This window comes from Myxine glutinosa, chromosome 13 (assembly GCF_964187855.1).
Source record: "Myxine glutinosa chromosome 13, kmMyxGlut1.1, whole genome shotgun sequence".
In the NCBI taxonomy this organism is placed as follows: domain Eukaryota; kingdom Metazoa; phylum Chordata; class Myxini; order Myxiniformes; family Myxinidae; genus Myxine; species Myxine glutinosa.
Window position 1 is genome coordinate 90,036,811 of NC_136273.1, and position 16,839 is coordinate 90,053,649.

General features: G+C 42.5%; 1 protein-coding gene across 1 annotated transcript in view; it reads left to right on the top strand.

The window, feature by feature from the left end:
* Window positions 1-16,839, top strand: part of PIWIL1 (piwi like RNA-mediated gene silencing 1) — a gene marked incomplete at its 5' end in the record, with an annotated part of 210,131 nt that overhangs the window by 156,470 nt on the left and 36,822 nt on the right. Inside the window, 4 exons of the mRNA XM_068134816.2 lie at window positions 3,298-3,498; window positions 7,761-7,864; window positions 13,648-13,718; window positions 14,198-14,351. Of these exons, the coding sequence (XP_067990917.2) occupies window positions 3,298-3,498; window positions 7,761-7,864; window positions 13,648-13,718; window positions 14,198-14,351 (530 nt within the window). The remainder of the gene's footprint in view (window positions 1-3,297; window positions 3,499-7,760; window positions 7,865-13,647; window positions 13,719-14,197; window positions 14,352-16,839) is intronic.

Genomic DNA, 16,839 nt, shown 5'->3' on the forward strand with positions numbered 1-16,839 from the left:
TAATATTTTATTTACGACTGGCAGAGGTGATCCACGAAAACTGCACGATAAGCTAATATTTATACACGCTAACATGTCGTTTGGTTAAGGATGAAATACCCCTTGGGGAGGTGGGATATTATTAGTGTATATACATTTTTGTGGCAACATTCTTTGTAAAAATGCCAGGGGCATAGAAATTGCCCCTTTGTATATGGTATGTGGCAAAGTATGGAACAGAAGGGACATTCCATACTTGTAGAAAATGCCAAACAATGGAAAAGAAGGGACGTGAAAAAGTAAGTGCACCCCATGTAAAGTTTTGACTTTTTCAACATATTTCAACATACAGCTATTTGATCTTCATCTCAACAATATTGATAGATAAAGGTGATATAATATAACAAATATCATGAAACATTTACATGTTGTAGTCCATTGTATAATTTAAATAAACATAAATGCAAATTTCACATGTGGAAAAAGTAAGTACACCCCTACATTTATCACTACTTCAAATACCTAAAATTAGAATCAGATGCACCAGCTCAGGTGCAAATGATTAGAACATCGTTGGAGAGGATCTCAGAGGAACCTGTCTTATTTAAACCTCAGACATTTAGTTTGGTTTGCTCTTTGTTTTTGAAGTGTGCGGTGTCACCATGCCTAGATCAAAATAGTTCTCTGAGGCCTTCAGAAAGAAGGTTATAGATGCCAACGAGTCTGGGAAGGGATATAAAAAGATCTCCAAACAATTTGAAATCAATCATTCGACTGTCTGGAAGATCATCTACGAGTGGAGAAGATTCCAAACAAACTGCGAACTTGTTCAGGCCAGGCCGCCCCAGCAAGTTCAGCCCAAGAGCAGACCGCAAGATGCTGAAAGAAGTCTCAAAGAACCCCAGAATGTCATCATGGGACCTACAGGTAGCTCTTGCCACTGTTGATGTCAAAGTGCACGAGTCTGCCATTAGAAAGAGGCTGCACAAATTTGATCTACATGGGAGGTGTGCCAGGAGGAAACCTTTGCTGTCCAGAAAGAACATCAGGGCAAGACTAAAGTTTGCCAATGAACACCAAGGCAAAGACCAGCACTTCTGGAACAATGTGCTCTGGACAGATGAGTCAAAGGTAGAGCTATTTGGCCACAGTACCAGAAGACATGTTTGGTGAAAACCAAAGACAGCATTTGACCACAAGAACCTGATACCAACTGTAAAGCATGGTGGTGGAAATATTATGGTTTTGGGCAGCTTTGCTACATCAGGGCCTGGGCAGCTCACCATCATAGAATCCACTATGAATTCTTCATTGAACCAGAGGGTGCTTGAGGATAATGTGAGGCCATCTGTCGGAAAGTTGAAGCTCAACCGAAGGTGGACCTTGCAACATGACAATGACCCTAAACATCTATCTATAATTCCAGTAATCTCTGTACGTCTGTACGTTTGTACGTCTGTTTGTCTGTGACCGCTGTTTCTCGACAACCACGGGTCCGATATACTTTTAACTTGCCAGGTATATTGCTGGGGACCCGAGGATGTGCCTTTTCAAGGTTTCATATTAATCGGACAATTACTTACCGAGCTATGTCCAAAAAACGATTCAACCAATCAGAGAGCAGCGAACTATCGCGTGTGCCGAACGTGGAGGACACACTCTGCCTCGGATGGCACATTTGAGAGCGTATTCATTTATTTCACGTTTGCAAACTATGTTGGCGTTAAACTATGTTTTAAAACTAATAAAACCGAATTTGCGATTCATTCGCTTTCCTGCGCGTTTGTGCACGCGATGGCGATTTCTTTACCAAACTCCGGAAGCCGTTCGCTTTGGACCAAACCATTGCATGTAAATAGAGGGGGGGGATTGTCACCGTACTCGCAAGCCGTTCGCTTTGGACCAAACCATTTCATGTAAATAGAGGGGGGGGATATAATTTTAGATATAGATATAGTACGGGCAATGCCCTAGTACCAGTAAATCCACCAAGGAATGGCTGAAAAGAAAGAAATGGAGGGTTCTGGAATGGCCAAGTCAAAGCCCGGATCTAAATCCCATCGAGATGTTGTGGGGTGATTTGAAACGAGCTGTGCATGCAAGAAACCCCTCAAACATCGCACAGCTGAAAGAATTCTGCATGGAGGAGTGGGCAAAAACTTATCCCATTCGATGTTAGAGACTGGTAGACAGTTATAAGAAACGCCGACTTGAGGTTGTTTCTGCCAAAGGGGGCAATACCACCTATTGGAGCCAAGGGTGTACTTACTTTTTCCACATGCGAAATTTGCATTTATTTTTATTTAAATGATACAATGGACAAGAAAATGTAAATGTTTCATGATATTTGTTGTATTATATCACCTTTATCTGTCAATATTGTTGAAATGAAGATCAAATAGCTGCATGTTGAAATATGTTGAAAAAGTCAAAACTTTACATGGGGTTTACTTACTTTTTCACGTGACTATATATATATGTGCCCCCTGCCCCATCCCATGCCTCTCCCCCCCCCCCCCCCTCCCCCCCCCCAAGCCCTCTCCCTCCCATAGATCTTCCAATGTCCCTGTTCTCTGCTGTTGTACTTGTGTGCTTCCCTCTCTCTCCCCATCTTGTCTCCTGCTCCCTTTATTGTATGTTTTGTGTGTGTGTTTTTTTTTTTTTTGTGATTAATGTTAGCTCTGACACGAGCCTCGATCTTGTGTGCAAAAAAAAAAAAAAATTCAAGAATGCGAAAATGGCTGTTACTGAAATTTGGAACATATTACCTCGACATACAAAGCATGTACTTCTGAAATTTGCAGTCGATTCTGTCCAGTAGAAGCTGAGAAACGAATATTCTGTCCCCATATTAAAGCTGCATACAGATAAACGATCCCATATAAATGGAGGGGAGATTTGCGCCTCCCTTGATTTATGTACAAGCTCTCCCATGAGCTGTAGATCACTGTTTAAACTAGTTTTTATACCCGAGCATCGATTCACATCACAAGCTAATTTATCGCTCTATAGAAGGTAGTTTATATACCTCGCCATCTTTTTGCATCATGAGCTATGTATCCCTCTTTAAAAGGTAGATTTTTTTTGTTTATTAAAATTTTGATGCAAAATTCAAAAAGTAATTCAAACCGCAGTTTTGTGAATTATTGGATGCATTGTCTTGCTTTAAAAAAAAATCTGTGCAAGCTATCCCCTTCCATTTGCAGGTACAACTAATATCAAGGACAAGTGCAACAAACTGATTGTGTGAATTTGATGAGGTTGAGCTGGTTTGTAGTCATTTGCAATCTGCATTTGGTGCTGTTTTTGGGGGTGTAGGTGATGTGCCTTTTACCTTCAAATCGTCAAGACAAATACAGTGCAGTCAAGCGCTATCTATGTGTGGACCGCCCGACCCCAAGCCAGTGTGTGGTGGCACGCACCATCAACCGCCCGCAAACCCTCATGAGCATTGCCACCAAGATCGCAGTGCAGATGAACTGCAAGCTTGGTGGGGAGCTGTGGGAGGTTGAGATACCAGTGAGTCTGCTCCCAGCCATCATTGTATTTTATTTTGCTGCAGGATTTCCTTTGCATGCAGTTTTTGTTTTGTTGCTGTCCTGGAGGCCTTCATTGTGTTTAATTCATTGTTTCTGTCTGATGTACATGGATTCACGGAGAAGTCAGGTATGAACATGACTGCAGTTTCCATGACTTCTTTTTACTTGGAAATAAAAATGGCTGTTTATAATTTTTGAAGAACGCTGTTGAATAGGCCGGCAAAATGGGTATAATTGGATGCAGCTTGTGATGTATTTCAGAATCGTTTTTGGCTTTAGAAGCAATTTGGAGGCATTGCTGTTAACTGGCAGAGTAAAGTGAAGCAATTCTTGCATGTATAGGGTGTTTCATAAACCCAATGTGTACCCCGGGTTTAGAATAGATCCACCGTATCCCTGCGTGTCGTAAGAGGTGACAACGGGTTGGCGTCAGGAAGGGCATGTGGCCATAAAACAATGCCTAAAAAAGGGAACCATGACAATTACAAATGGGCAGGGTACAGCCCGAAGTACTCCGTCCGTGGGGGTCCTCACCCCTTCTCGTCAAAAATCAAAGTGGGGAACCCGATCGAAGGAAGGGTGGAGATCGGTTTCTGAGGTTTGGGACATGGAATGTAGGGACAATGACAATGACAGGGAGATCAGGAGAAGTGGTGGAAGTATTGGTCAGAAGAAGAGTGGACATATGTTGTGTGCAAGAGACGAGATGGAAGGGAAGTGGTGTGAGAATGGTGAAGGGTAGGCAGGGACAGAAATACAAGTTTGTGTGGCAAGGGTGCCCGGAAGGCTTGCATGGTGTTGATGTCTTGTTTTTCTGAGGAGTTTGGAGACAGTGTGGTGAGTGTGACAAGAGTGAGTGATTGGTTGATGATGGTGAAAATGATGATTGGAAAGCTCTTGGTGAACGTCATCTCGGGATATGCTCCGTAGGTTGGTCAGAGCAATGAAGAGAAGGACAAGTTCTGGTGTGCGATAGAGAAGCTGATGGAAAACGTGAAAGATGAGGAAGTTGTTGTGGTAGGAGGAGACCTAAATGGACATGTGGGAAGGAGTATGGATGGTTTTGACGGAGTTCATGGGGGTTACGGATATGGTGTGAGAAATGGAGAGGGTGAAAGGATTTTGGAGTTTGCTGATTTTTTTTTTTTTTTTTTGTATACTGAATCGAGGCTCGTGAAAGAGCTAACATTTATTTCACAAACAAAACTCTTATTTGGCCATTAATTTGGCCATTTGGAGAGATGCAGAAAATAGGGCAAAATGGAGAAGATTGTCATGGGGACCGCAAGGCTAACCCCCGCTCTAGCAGGGAAAATGGCCTTAAAATGCATGTTGTTGCTATGTATTTGGCCATGCATGGATAAACAGTGATGGTGTGAACAATAAAGATATTTTTGCCCACCGTGAGAGCGGTCCTAAAAAAAAAAAAAAAAATTCAGAAAGGGGAAGCCGCACAATGCTTCGAAAATCAATTGTAAAATAATGTAAGCACAAAATAGAAGGCATTGAAATACTTTGATCAGATAGTCCAAATGTGCCAAATGTGTTAAATTACAGCAGAATCTTATGAATGCCTTGCACAAAAGAGAAAAAAAACGAATCGTTTATTTACAATTCAGCTTCTAGTACATTTGTCACATGGACAAGGACATCAGTAAACATCAGTGTAATTTTACTCACATTAAAAGGACATTTTCATTTGAAAAACAAGCATTCTGAGTATTGCGCTGCAATACATGTCCCCTACCAAAGTTCAAAGTGCCATAACTTTGTCAAAAATGATCGAATATGCAAGTTTATGCACGGTTGATGCTGGTTTTCAAACTTGATCGAGCTGGTTTGTTGATTTGTAATACTCGGTTCCAGAAAGCAGATAATAAGCCTGTTTACATACACGTCAGGTGGGTCGACGACAACCGTTGACTTCCTGATGGTGCATGGTGCATAGGCGAGATAGGGGGCACCTCCGGGACACAGGTGATCCCGGGGGAAGAGGCTGTTTCACAGCACCACTTTGTTGTCTGCGAAATAAGGGTGAAATGTGCGAGGAGAGCTCGGCGGGTGAAGTACCAACGGAGGATGAAAGAGGTGACATTGAAGGAGGCATTAAAAGATTGGCTGAGTATGGTGGAGGATGATGTAGTTGAGTGTGAAAGTAGTGGGATGTCAATGAAAGATAGTCTGTTGGGAGCTGTTGGTGAGTTATTTTATGGACAAAAGGACCACCGAGGCACTCAAACATGGTGGTGGGATAATGAAGTTGGAAAGAGGATTGACGAGAAGAGGAAGAAGTTCAAGGAGTGGCAGAAGGTGAAGGGTTCGGGGGCAGAAGAGGCAAAGCATGAAAGTTAGAAGGCTGCAAAGAAAGACGTAGCAAAGGCGCAGGAGGCATATAGGAAAATGTTCGAAGAACGATTGGATTTGGAAGAGAGTCAGAGAGCAGTATTCAGGATTGCAAAGCAGATAGCGAAAGAGAGGTGCGATGTGATGGGGGTGAGTTGCTTGAAGGATGAAGTGGGACAGATCGTTGTGGACCCAGATGGAATTAAAGGAATGTGGAAGAGAAATATGGAAACGCTGTTGAATGCAGAGAATGAATTGGATGGCAACATAGAGAGTAACCCAGTTTTAGGACCGGCAGAGAAGATAACTGAGAAGGAAGTTGAGGAAGCGCATGGCTGGCGGACTTCCTCTCTAGTCGTAATCAACGTGTGGTGCTGAATGGGTTTCTCTCATCTTCCCTTCCTGTTCAGGCTGGAGTTCCTCAAGGCAGTGTTCTGGGCCCTGCGCTTTTTCTGGTCTTCATCAATGATCTCTCTGACTCTCATGAAAATTCTCTCTGTCTCTTTGCTGATGACTCCACACTCTGCCGCTCCATTCCTCATATCTCAGATCGGCAGTCTGCAGCCTCCTCACTCTCTGCAGACCCGGACAAAATCAGACTGGTCAAACAAGTGGAACATGTCTTTCAATCCTGACAAATCTCACACTCTTACAATGTCTCTCCGAAAAGACCGACTGGACAACCCTCCCATATACTTTCTGAACAATCCTCTCCAAGAAGTTCTGTCACTCAAGCTTTTGGGTCTCACTATCTGCCATGATCTTTCCTGGGAAAACCACATTTCCAAACTGGCCTCCAAAGCCAGTCGCCGACTGGGCATCCTCCGTCGTGCGAGGTCCTTCCTTGGCACAACTGAGCTCCTCACCACATTCAAGGCTTTCATCCGCAGCTCATTGGAATACTGTTCTCCCCTCTGGGCTAGTGCTCCTGCCTCACACCTAGCTCGGCTTCATGCTGTTGAAACCAAAGCTTTTGGAATCTCCCGCGATGAAGTAAACTCCGAGGGCCTTTCACTCACCGCAGGCAGGTCGGTGGTCTTTCTGTCTTCTGTCCGGCCTCGCTCTCCAGCTCTATCTGTGCTCTGTCCCCCAAATATTCCTACAGGTCGCACAAGATCTGCCAGTAACCCTCTTCTGGTGAAATTGCCAAAATCAAGACTCTCTGCTCACCTTCACTCTTTCATTCCTCTTTACTCCCACCTCTGGAACAAACTCCCTCACTCTCTTCAATCCCACTCCCTCCAGGTCTTTAAAACAGCTGTTCACCACCATCTCTTATCTTTCCCCATCCAAAACCTTGATCTCTTCTACCCCCGTTAATTCACCCTAAATCCACTTTTTTTTTTGGAAATACCGACTTTTTTCTTTCCTGGAAGTTCCAGCAGTGTCCATGTGTTTTATACCCCCCCCCCCCCCCTCCGCCCGCCTTCCCATGCCTCCTCCCCCAAGCCCTCTCCCTACCACAGATCTTCCGTTGTCCCTGTTCTCTGCTGTTGTATTTGTGTGCTTCCCTCTCTCTCCCCATCTTGTCTCCCACTCCCTTTTTTGTATGTTTCGTGTATCCGTTGTTGTTTTTTGTGATTGATGTTGGCTCTTGCACGAGGCTCGATCTTGTATAAAAAAAAAAAGAACATATATAAGTGTTAATGTACATCTGAAATGAAATAGTCCTTTGTGAATATTGTACCTCAGGAGTTTGACTTGAAAGCCAGAGTGTGTATTTGCATTATGTTTCTTAGGAAAGGGTTAATAATTTGGTTAAGGTTGTGTGGACACCATGTATGTTTGACTCGAACTTCTTCTGCTTCTCTTTCGGGAAGTCTGTGGTTGTCCCAAAGGTTGTCAGCACTTGTCATCTTGGTGTAACAATGTGTGATTTGTCATGCTCACTGTGTTCAGCTTAAAGACCTGATGGTGATTGGTGTGGATACTTACCATGACACTTCCATGCGAGGATCTTCCATTGGAGGATTTGTGGCGAGCCTCAATGGCCGCATGACCAGGTGAGGTCTATTGTGTGGCACAAAGCAAACGATTGTGTTTTTATGAAATTGATAGTTGTTAATTGTGTATGTATGTGATCGTTGTAGCATGGCTTGTCTCTAGTTCTGAAATCTGAGCTGTTTTTTTTATAGTAAGTTATATAGGTTGCAATACATGTGAGCCGAGTAATTTTTGAAGTACCGCAAGACTGACATTTACGGGGGATACATTCTTGGAAAATGCCGCAAATGTTTGGGTTTCACGGTACTGGCACAAATCTGCCATACTTGTAAGATATTTTGATGAATTACGTCTTCCTGCATTGACTTACCCCACGCGCGCGGAGTGAAAAGTGTGATTAAGCAATTAGGTCATTTTGTCTTTCTCTGTCGACAAACAACAGTTTATGATCGAGGAACAACTTCATTTCAATTGAATGTTATATTTTGAACATGAATCGGAAAACAAACCGATAGTTTATCAGTACTTTCTCTTTGTATCTGTCCTGATCGCCACATGTGCAGAGAGGAGTGACAATATTTTTTTTCTCTGCGTGTCTGGCAGTGAAAGAAAATAGAAAATCACTCCAAACAGGAAACACTGTTTTTCGGGATGTCATAAAGGACTCAAACAGGCACGAATAACTAATGTGACGTGTTAGATAAGGTGGTGTGAAAGACGCTGCCTCCACCGTGGTAAACTTCTAGGAAAATATTTTTGTGCAGCCTTTAAAATCTTCTTTTTTTTTTTCAATTACCTTATATACTTGAACACTACAACACAAATTTTCTTTTTGGCACCTTTAAAAACCTCCAGTTTAGCAGTAATTGGATAAAATGTTATGCCATCTCTACCATTTAAATTTGCCGCAAACGCTCTTCAGGTTGGAGAATGTGGAGATTCAAACGAAATCGCATCTCGTAGTAAATATAGATCGTGCTCGGAACGCCGAGCAAGAGTTGAAAAGACCTTCCCATGTCCTTTTTCTTAAATGTGCATGTGTGATCGGGATGAGATTCTGTACAAGTTGGCAAATTTAGTCAAAGTAATGCTAAACTGCAGGCTCGTGTTCTACAGTGTTCAAAATATATAATTCAATTGAAATAAAGTAGCACCCCGATTGTGATTATGATAATGGTGTGAGTCGTTTTCGTGGGTTCACCAAGCGTTGTGCGCCTGTATAGTCCAATGTGGGACCCACAGTGTCTACCACAAACATCGCTGGTTTCGACTAGTCCTTGTGGAGATGGACGTTGGCAGGTTTTCCTTTCTTGCCTCCACTGTCTCTCGATGATAGCAAGTCTCCCACATTCAAAGTGGTCCAGGCCTTTGCGGCAAACGTTATGCCAAGCTGACCTGTTTGTAGCCTGATGTTCCCAAGTGACAACTGGGATGGCATGGCACAAGACTTGAGTGTAGACTTAAGGACGTCCTTTCACACTTTTTTTGTACACCGCTCCTTTTCTATGCCATCTCCAGGCGCTGCATAACATCATTTCCGAACACCGAATGGGCAATGACGCACACTGAAAGGGAGTACTCGGTTTTCACTCAGGTTGTTTGTTGTCTTGGTTTCTTGTGTGTTTGTTTGTCTGGGTGATATCTCAGCCATCATTTGAGCTCGGAAGCTGAAATTTGGGCACAATAGTGAGTACTTTGTCAAAAACAGTATTTTTTGTTTTTTGATTAATCCATTAATTGATGAGTTACTTAATTATTATCGATTAATTAAGTACTTATATATTTCCTTTCTCATCTGGGCATTATCTCAGGCACCTTTTGAGTTAGGAAGCTGATATTTGCACATGACAAATGACCAAGTGATTTGGCTGTAAAGGTGTGATCAAAATCGTAGGCAAACGTGTCATGACAGGCCAAAGGCAAACATGTCAGCTACATCAGGATCAGTTCCTGCATAATGCATATACTTGCTACAGAGCAGATCAGTCAATCAGCTCATATTGTGACTGCATTGTTATGTCTAGACAATGTCTAGACTGTGCATGTCTAAAAATAGCCCAAATCTAGCAGCAGTTTCCATGGTAACTGTCTGGACATTTCATCCCTGGCATTTCTATTTACAACTTTACACAGGTAAATCAATTCACATTGAACTCTCAAGAAAAAACAACAACAAATAATGATACTAGTGCTGGAATTAAAGACAGCCTATTTACCATAATATTGTTATAATGGTGGCTTATGGCCATTTTTGTGGAAATATTCAAGTGAATGGTGGGACACATAAATAGAGTCCAATTTTCATAAAAATTGACTAGGACTATTATTTTAATGATTGGAACAAAATAAAAACAGGGACAGGGCAATATGCTCATATGGGGGCACCGTGTGCACCCTACCTAACATGGATTTCAATCAAGACAGACTTCCCTTGGGGATGTGGGATATTATTTCACTTTAATTTATTTTGTCTCTAAAACCACTTGTCCACTCAATGCGAAACTGTAAAAATGTGATGGACTAGCTATTCTGATTTCAGTTTTATAAGGAGGTCATCCATCGTGGGTCACATGTCTGATGAAAGCGGGGCTGCATCAGAGGGGCAGATTGGATCCTTGTCATAACTACCCGCAGTCATTAAGTGGCCCAGGCAGAGGTGGCCTGTCTCGTTATGTACACTACCGGTCAAAAGTTTTAGAACACCTTAATTTTTCCAGTTTTTATTGAAATGTATGCAGTTTAATGTCTCATTGTACTCTGAAATTAAGCAGAGAACAAATAAACAATTAGAGATGAAATATGAAATCATAGAATCATTTTGTTTTACAAAATTTAATTTAAATTTTTGATTCGGCAAAGTAGCCACCTTTTGCAGCTATAACCGCCGAACACACTCGTGGCATTCTTTCGACAATGGAAATCAAATATTGTTCGGGAAGTTCTTCCCAACACTGTTGCAGAAGTTCCCACAAATGTGTTGCACTTGTAGGTTGCTTTGCTTTCATCCTTCTGTCCAGTTCATCCCAAACCAGCTCGATGGGGTTTAAGTCTGGAGACTGTGCTGGCCATGCCATGATTTGAAGCCTACCATCTTGTTCTTTTCCTCGAAGGTAGTTTTGACATAGCCTGGAGGTGTGTTTAGGGTCATATTTCTGTCGGATGAACCCCTGATCAACTTGGCGTATACCAGAGGGTATTGCATGGCGCTGCAAAATGCTGTGGTAGCCCTTTTGGTTCAGGGTGCCAGTCACACTGTGCAAGTCGCCGACTCTGGATCCAGCAAAAGAGCCTTAGACCATCACGCTTGCTCCTCCATGTTTGACAGTTGGTGTCACACACTGAGGAACCATCCTTTTGCCTACTCGATGACGTACAAGAACACTGCGTGATGAACCAAAGATTTCAAATTTTCATTCATCAGTCCATAAGACCTTCTTCCAGTCTTCAGTAGTCCACTGGCGGTGCTTCATGGCTCAGGCAAGCCTCTTTTTCTTATTTTGCCATCTTTGCAATGGCTTTCTTACTGCCACTCGACCTGTCAAACCTGCAGCTCGAAGTCTTCTCTTCACAGTTGAAACTGAGACTTGCTTATTTTGACCAGTGTTAAGCTGTGCTTGAAGCCGTTGTCCTGTGAGCCGCCTATCACGCAAGCTGTTGACTCTCAGAAACTTGTCTTCTGATTCTGTTGTGGCTTTGGGTCTGCCAGACCTCTTCCTGTCAGTTTCCTCCAGTTTCCAAGTGCCTTTTGATGGTGTAGGAAACTGTACTCACTGACGCCTTGTCTTTTTTTTTTCTTTTTTTTTCTTTTTTTTTTTTGTATACAAGATCGAGGCTCGTGAAAGAGCGAACATTAATCACACAGAAAGACAAACAGACACATAAAACAAATAACATCGGGAGCGGTAGACAAGATGGGGAGAGAGGGGGAAGGACACAAACACAACATTTGAGAGCAGGGACCGAGAGACATGGAGACATCGAGAGATCTGTGGGAGGGAGAGGGCTTTGGGGGGGAGGCATGTGAAGGGGGGGGGGGGGGTGTGGGAGAGGTATAAACATATGGACACTGCCAGGATTTCCAGGAAAGAAGTTGGAATTTCAAACAAGGTGGATCTGGGGTGAATTAGTGGGGGTAGAAAAGATCAAGGTTATGGATGGGGGAAGATAAGAGATGGTGGTGAACAGCTGTTTTAAAGACCTGGAGGGAGGAGAGGGATTGAAGGGAGTGTGGGAGTTTGTTCCACAGGCGGGAGAAAAGAGGAATGAAAGAGTGAAGGTGAGCAGAGAGCCGAGATTTCGGCAGTTTAACCATCAGAGGGTTGCTGGCAGATCTTGTGCGACCTGTAGGAATATTTGGGGGACAGAGCACAGAGAGAGCTGGGGGAGCAAGGCCGGAGAGGAGTCGGTAGAAGACAGAAAGGCCACCTACCTGCCTGCGGTGAGTGAGTGAAAGGCCCTCAGAGATAGTTTCATCGCGGGAGATTCCAATGATTTTGAAAGCTTTGGATTCAACAGCGTGAAGCCGAGCCAGGTGTGAGGCAGGAGCACCAGCCCATAGGGGAGAACAGTATTCCATTGAGCTGCGGATGAAAGCCTTGTATGTGGTGAGGAGCTCAGGTGTGCCGAGGAAGGACTTCGCACGACGGAGGATGCCCAGTCGGCGACTGGCTTTGGAGGCCAGCTTGGAAATGTGGTTTTCCCAAGAAAGATCATGGCAGATAGTGAGACCCAAAAGCTTGAGTGACAGAACTTCTTGGAGAGGATTGTTGAGAAAGTAGATGGGAGGGTTGTCCAGTCGATCTTTTCGGAGAGACATAGTAAGAGAGTGAGATTTGTCAGGATTGAAAGACATGTTCCACTTGTTTGACCAGTCTGTGATTTTGTCCAGGTCTTCAGAGAGTGAGGAGGCTGCAGACTGCCGATCTGAGGGAAGAGGAATGGAGCGGCAGAGAGTGGAGTCATCAGCAAAGAGATAGAGAGGATTTTCCAGAGAGTCGGAGAGATCATTGATAAAGACCAGAAAAAGCACAGGGCCCAGCACACTAGAGCTTTCTTTGTTAATTGCCTTTTTCTCGCCATTATGATAGCAATATACTACTTCCTGCAGTGCAATATTGTCCAAATAATGCTTCAGAGGGTGTAATAACGGTCTGTTCCAATACTGCTTTTATACAGACGGGTTTTGTAATCAAGTAATCAGCAGAAGTTGGGACACCTGGAAGAATTGTTTGCATCAACTTTCAAGGCTTAATTTACTTACATTGCTGCAGAACAGCTGTAAGTTGTTAACCCATTACTTGTTCCCTGAAGAAGGCCTTTTTTTACAATTTAACTGTGCAATTTACATTATTTTCCCGTTTTTGCTCACCTAACCCTTTTTTTTTTTTTTTTTTTTTACCTCGAGCAGTTTACTGCTTACCTTTGTACCATTTCAGGTTATTCACTGGACTTGAATTGCTTAAATTTCAATTAAAACTGGAAAAATTGAGGTGTTCCAAAACTTTTGACCGGTAGTGCATAAACTTGTGTATAAAATTCAAGAATGGTGGTATTCTGCAAGACTGTTGTAAGTTTGAATTACATGAGCTTTATTGTCACATATAATCTTGGCTTTTTGTTCGTTTGAATATCTAGAAGCTGATTTTTTTTTGCCAGCAAAATCACAGGCAATGTCTTGAACATAAAAAATATGGGACCTGAAGAATTTGAGATAATATTTATGCACTCGAGTTGCAAGACTTTTAAAGTCCTGTTCTGCTCTGTTCACGGTTAAATGCTGGCTTTCCATTGATGCTAAAAAAAAATTGTCATATTTTGTATGTCCCTATCCCCACCTTTGTAGATGGTATTCCCGTGTGATTATGCAGAACCCTGGGCAGGAGCTTGCTGATGGGCTCAAAGTTTGCATCAGTGGTGAGAAGATGGTTTTGCACCTTTTATCGTTAGAATAATGGTGACACCGTTCTAGCTGGTCTCATCTTTTGTGGGGTTTTGAGAAGTCTCATGTTTCATATTCATGTGGATTTAATTTGTGGAAATAATTCCTTTCATGTGTCCCGCTGCTTATAAGTATTGTGCTGTGCTTCAAACCTTATACAACAACAGGCATTTTAAGGCCATTTCCCATGCAAGAGCGGGGGTTCGTCTTGTGGGCCTCTTGATTTTCTGCATCTTCCCTTGTTTAACCCCCTTGCCCACATTTCTTCTTCCACCACGTTTAGCCAAGTCTTTCTCGGTCTTCCCTGTCCTCTACTTCCTTCTACATTCATTTCCATCACTCTTCTCAACCAGTCACTTTCATCCTTCCTTAACACATGACCAAACCATCTCAACCTTATCAAACCTTATCTCCAACACTAATCATACTTGTCCTTCCTGGATGTCCCATACAGCCGCAGTGAAGAAATGGAGCTCTGTGAACCAGAAGCTACCTTCACGCATTGTCGTATACCGTGATGGTGTGGGCGATGGACAACTAAAAATGGTGGTTGATTACGAGATACCCCAGCTCATTGACTGCCTGTGCGCTCTCGGTGAAAACTTTCAGTAAGTGCTCCACATTGACCTTGTAAATGTGACCTTTAGAAAGCAATTGGTGAAGTATTTAAAGGGCGCTCAGAAGCCATCTCACCTATTCGGGCATCATACTTTAAACGATTCCAAATAATAGCCTCAATGATATCCATTAATCATGTCAAATCATATGCATTAGCAGCTATTTCAACCATTCCAAAGGTGCCCCAGAATTAAGTGATCTGCCTTTCGGTTCAAATTTTACTTTGAGGAAGAACTGAAAGTGACAGTCATTTGAAGGGTTTTTTCTCATGTTAAGCATTGAAGTGTGTGTTTAATCTTCCATGAGGATCAATTATACCATTTACCAACATGGGGAATGATGTGTGAAGGTTTTAAATAACATAACGGAAAATATATCGTAAAGCACAGGAACATTCCATTATCTGTAAAAGTTGAGAGTTTACAAAACCCATCTCAGACAGGCATTGATGTATAGAAACGAAGCTTGGGTATGTGGATCAAAATGTAAAAAGAATGGAAAGAATAATAATAATATGATACGATTGATTAATTGATTGTCTCTGAAAGAAAGATTCTGACCTCAGAAATCAGGAAGGGATTATAAAGAATATATATATATATATATATATATATATATATATATATATATATATATATATATATATATATATATATATATATATATATGTATATATATATATATATATATATATATATTTCAAGGTTTCACTGTATATATATATATATGCATATATATATAGTGAAACATATATATATATATATATATATAGTGAAACCTTGACTTACGAGTGCACCAACTTACGAGTTTTCCGAGATACGAGCCGTCGCTTGGGCGGTTTTTTGCTTTGTGATGCGAGCCGAGATCTGAGTTACGAGCTTACGCCACCCGCCACTAGGTGGCCCAACGAGCGTTCAGGTCACGTGGTTATCTTGCCGTGCAAGCATCTCTGCCGTATATCGCTGCTGCTTTGTTTTCGCATTTTGGTTATTTTGGAAAATTTCTTAGTTTTAACCATGGGTCCTAAGAAATTGAGTGCCAAGGGCAATGCTGAGAAGAAGAAGAGGATGATGTGCTTGGATATAAAACACGCAATCGTCGAAAAACATGAGTGAGGTGTGCGTGTTGTCGACTTGGCGAGGCAGTACGATCGTAGTACTTCTACGATATGTATGATTTTGAAGCAGAAGGAGTCGATAAAGGCTATAACGCCAGCCAAGGGCGTTACGATTATTTCAAAGCTCCGGACCTCTGTCCATGAAGAGATGGAGAAGTTGTTTTGTGTGGTTGACGGAGAAGCAGCTCGCAGGAGATACCGTGACCGAGAGCATCATGTGTGAGAAGGCCCGAGACATTTACGGGGATTTGGTGCAGCAGACGGCGGGAACATCAACGGACGAGGCATCGGAAGAGTCATTCAAAGCCAGTCGGGGATGGCTTGATAATTTTAAGAAGAGGACCGGCATTCACTCCGTCGTCAGGCATGGTGAGGCAGCAAGCTCGGATGTGAAGGCAGCTGAAGATTTTATTATAACTTTTGCCGAACTGATAGAAGCCGAAGGATACATCCCCCAGCAAATCTTCAACTGTGATGAGACAGGGCTCTTCTGGAAAAATATGCCGAGGAGGACGTATATAACGGCAGAGGAGAAGAGCATGCCAGGCCACAACCTGTTCAGAGTGCCGGCGATAGCTCGCCTTCTCTTTGTGGAAGACACGGTGAGATACTTCACATCCAACAACTAATGGGACGCAAACGGGGCGCCCGGTTTAGCGGTACACACATTGATGAATCACCCTGCCTGTGAAACACCGACATGACAGGTTATAGCTGGGTTGGGATTCAAACCCAGGCTGGACAGTTTCGAGTCAAGTGTGCGTACCTCCAGTCCAGGCCATCCTGCCAACTTGTATGCTGCATATAGGTGAAATATAAAGCGCGAGATATTTTTATATATACTGTATATTTCAAAAAAAATTGGTGTGGTTTTTGGGGGGCTGGAACGGATTAATAGCATTTCAATTCATTTTAATGGGGAAATTTAATTTGAGAAATGAGCAAATTGAGTTACGAGCTCGGTCACAGAACGAATTAAACTCGTAAGTCAAGGTTTCACTGTGTATATATATATATATATATATATATATATATATATATATATATATATACAGTGATCCCTCGTTTATCGCGGGGGTTACGTTCCAGAACCCCCCGCGATAGACGAAAATCCGCGAAGTAGCGACCATATTTTTATTTTATTATTTATATATATTTTAAAGCTTTATGACCCTCCCCACACTCTTATTAACCTTTCCCATACTCTTATAAACACTTCCTATACTCTTAAACACTTTTTACACTCTTAAACATACGTAATTTTAACAACATATAAAATTCTAATGGGTACTCACCATTGAAGATACTGTAGCTACCCATGGGTTCCCCAAGCAAGACCAGCATCAGAATCTCCTTGCTCC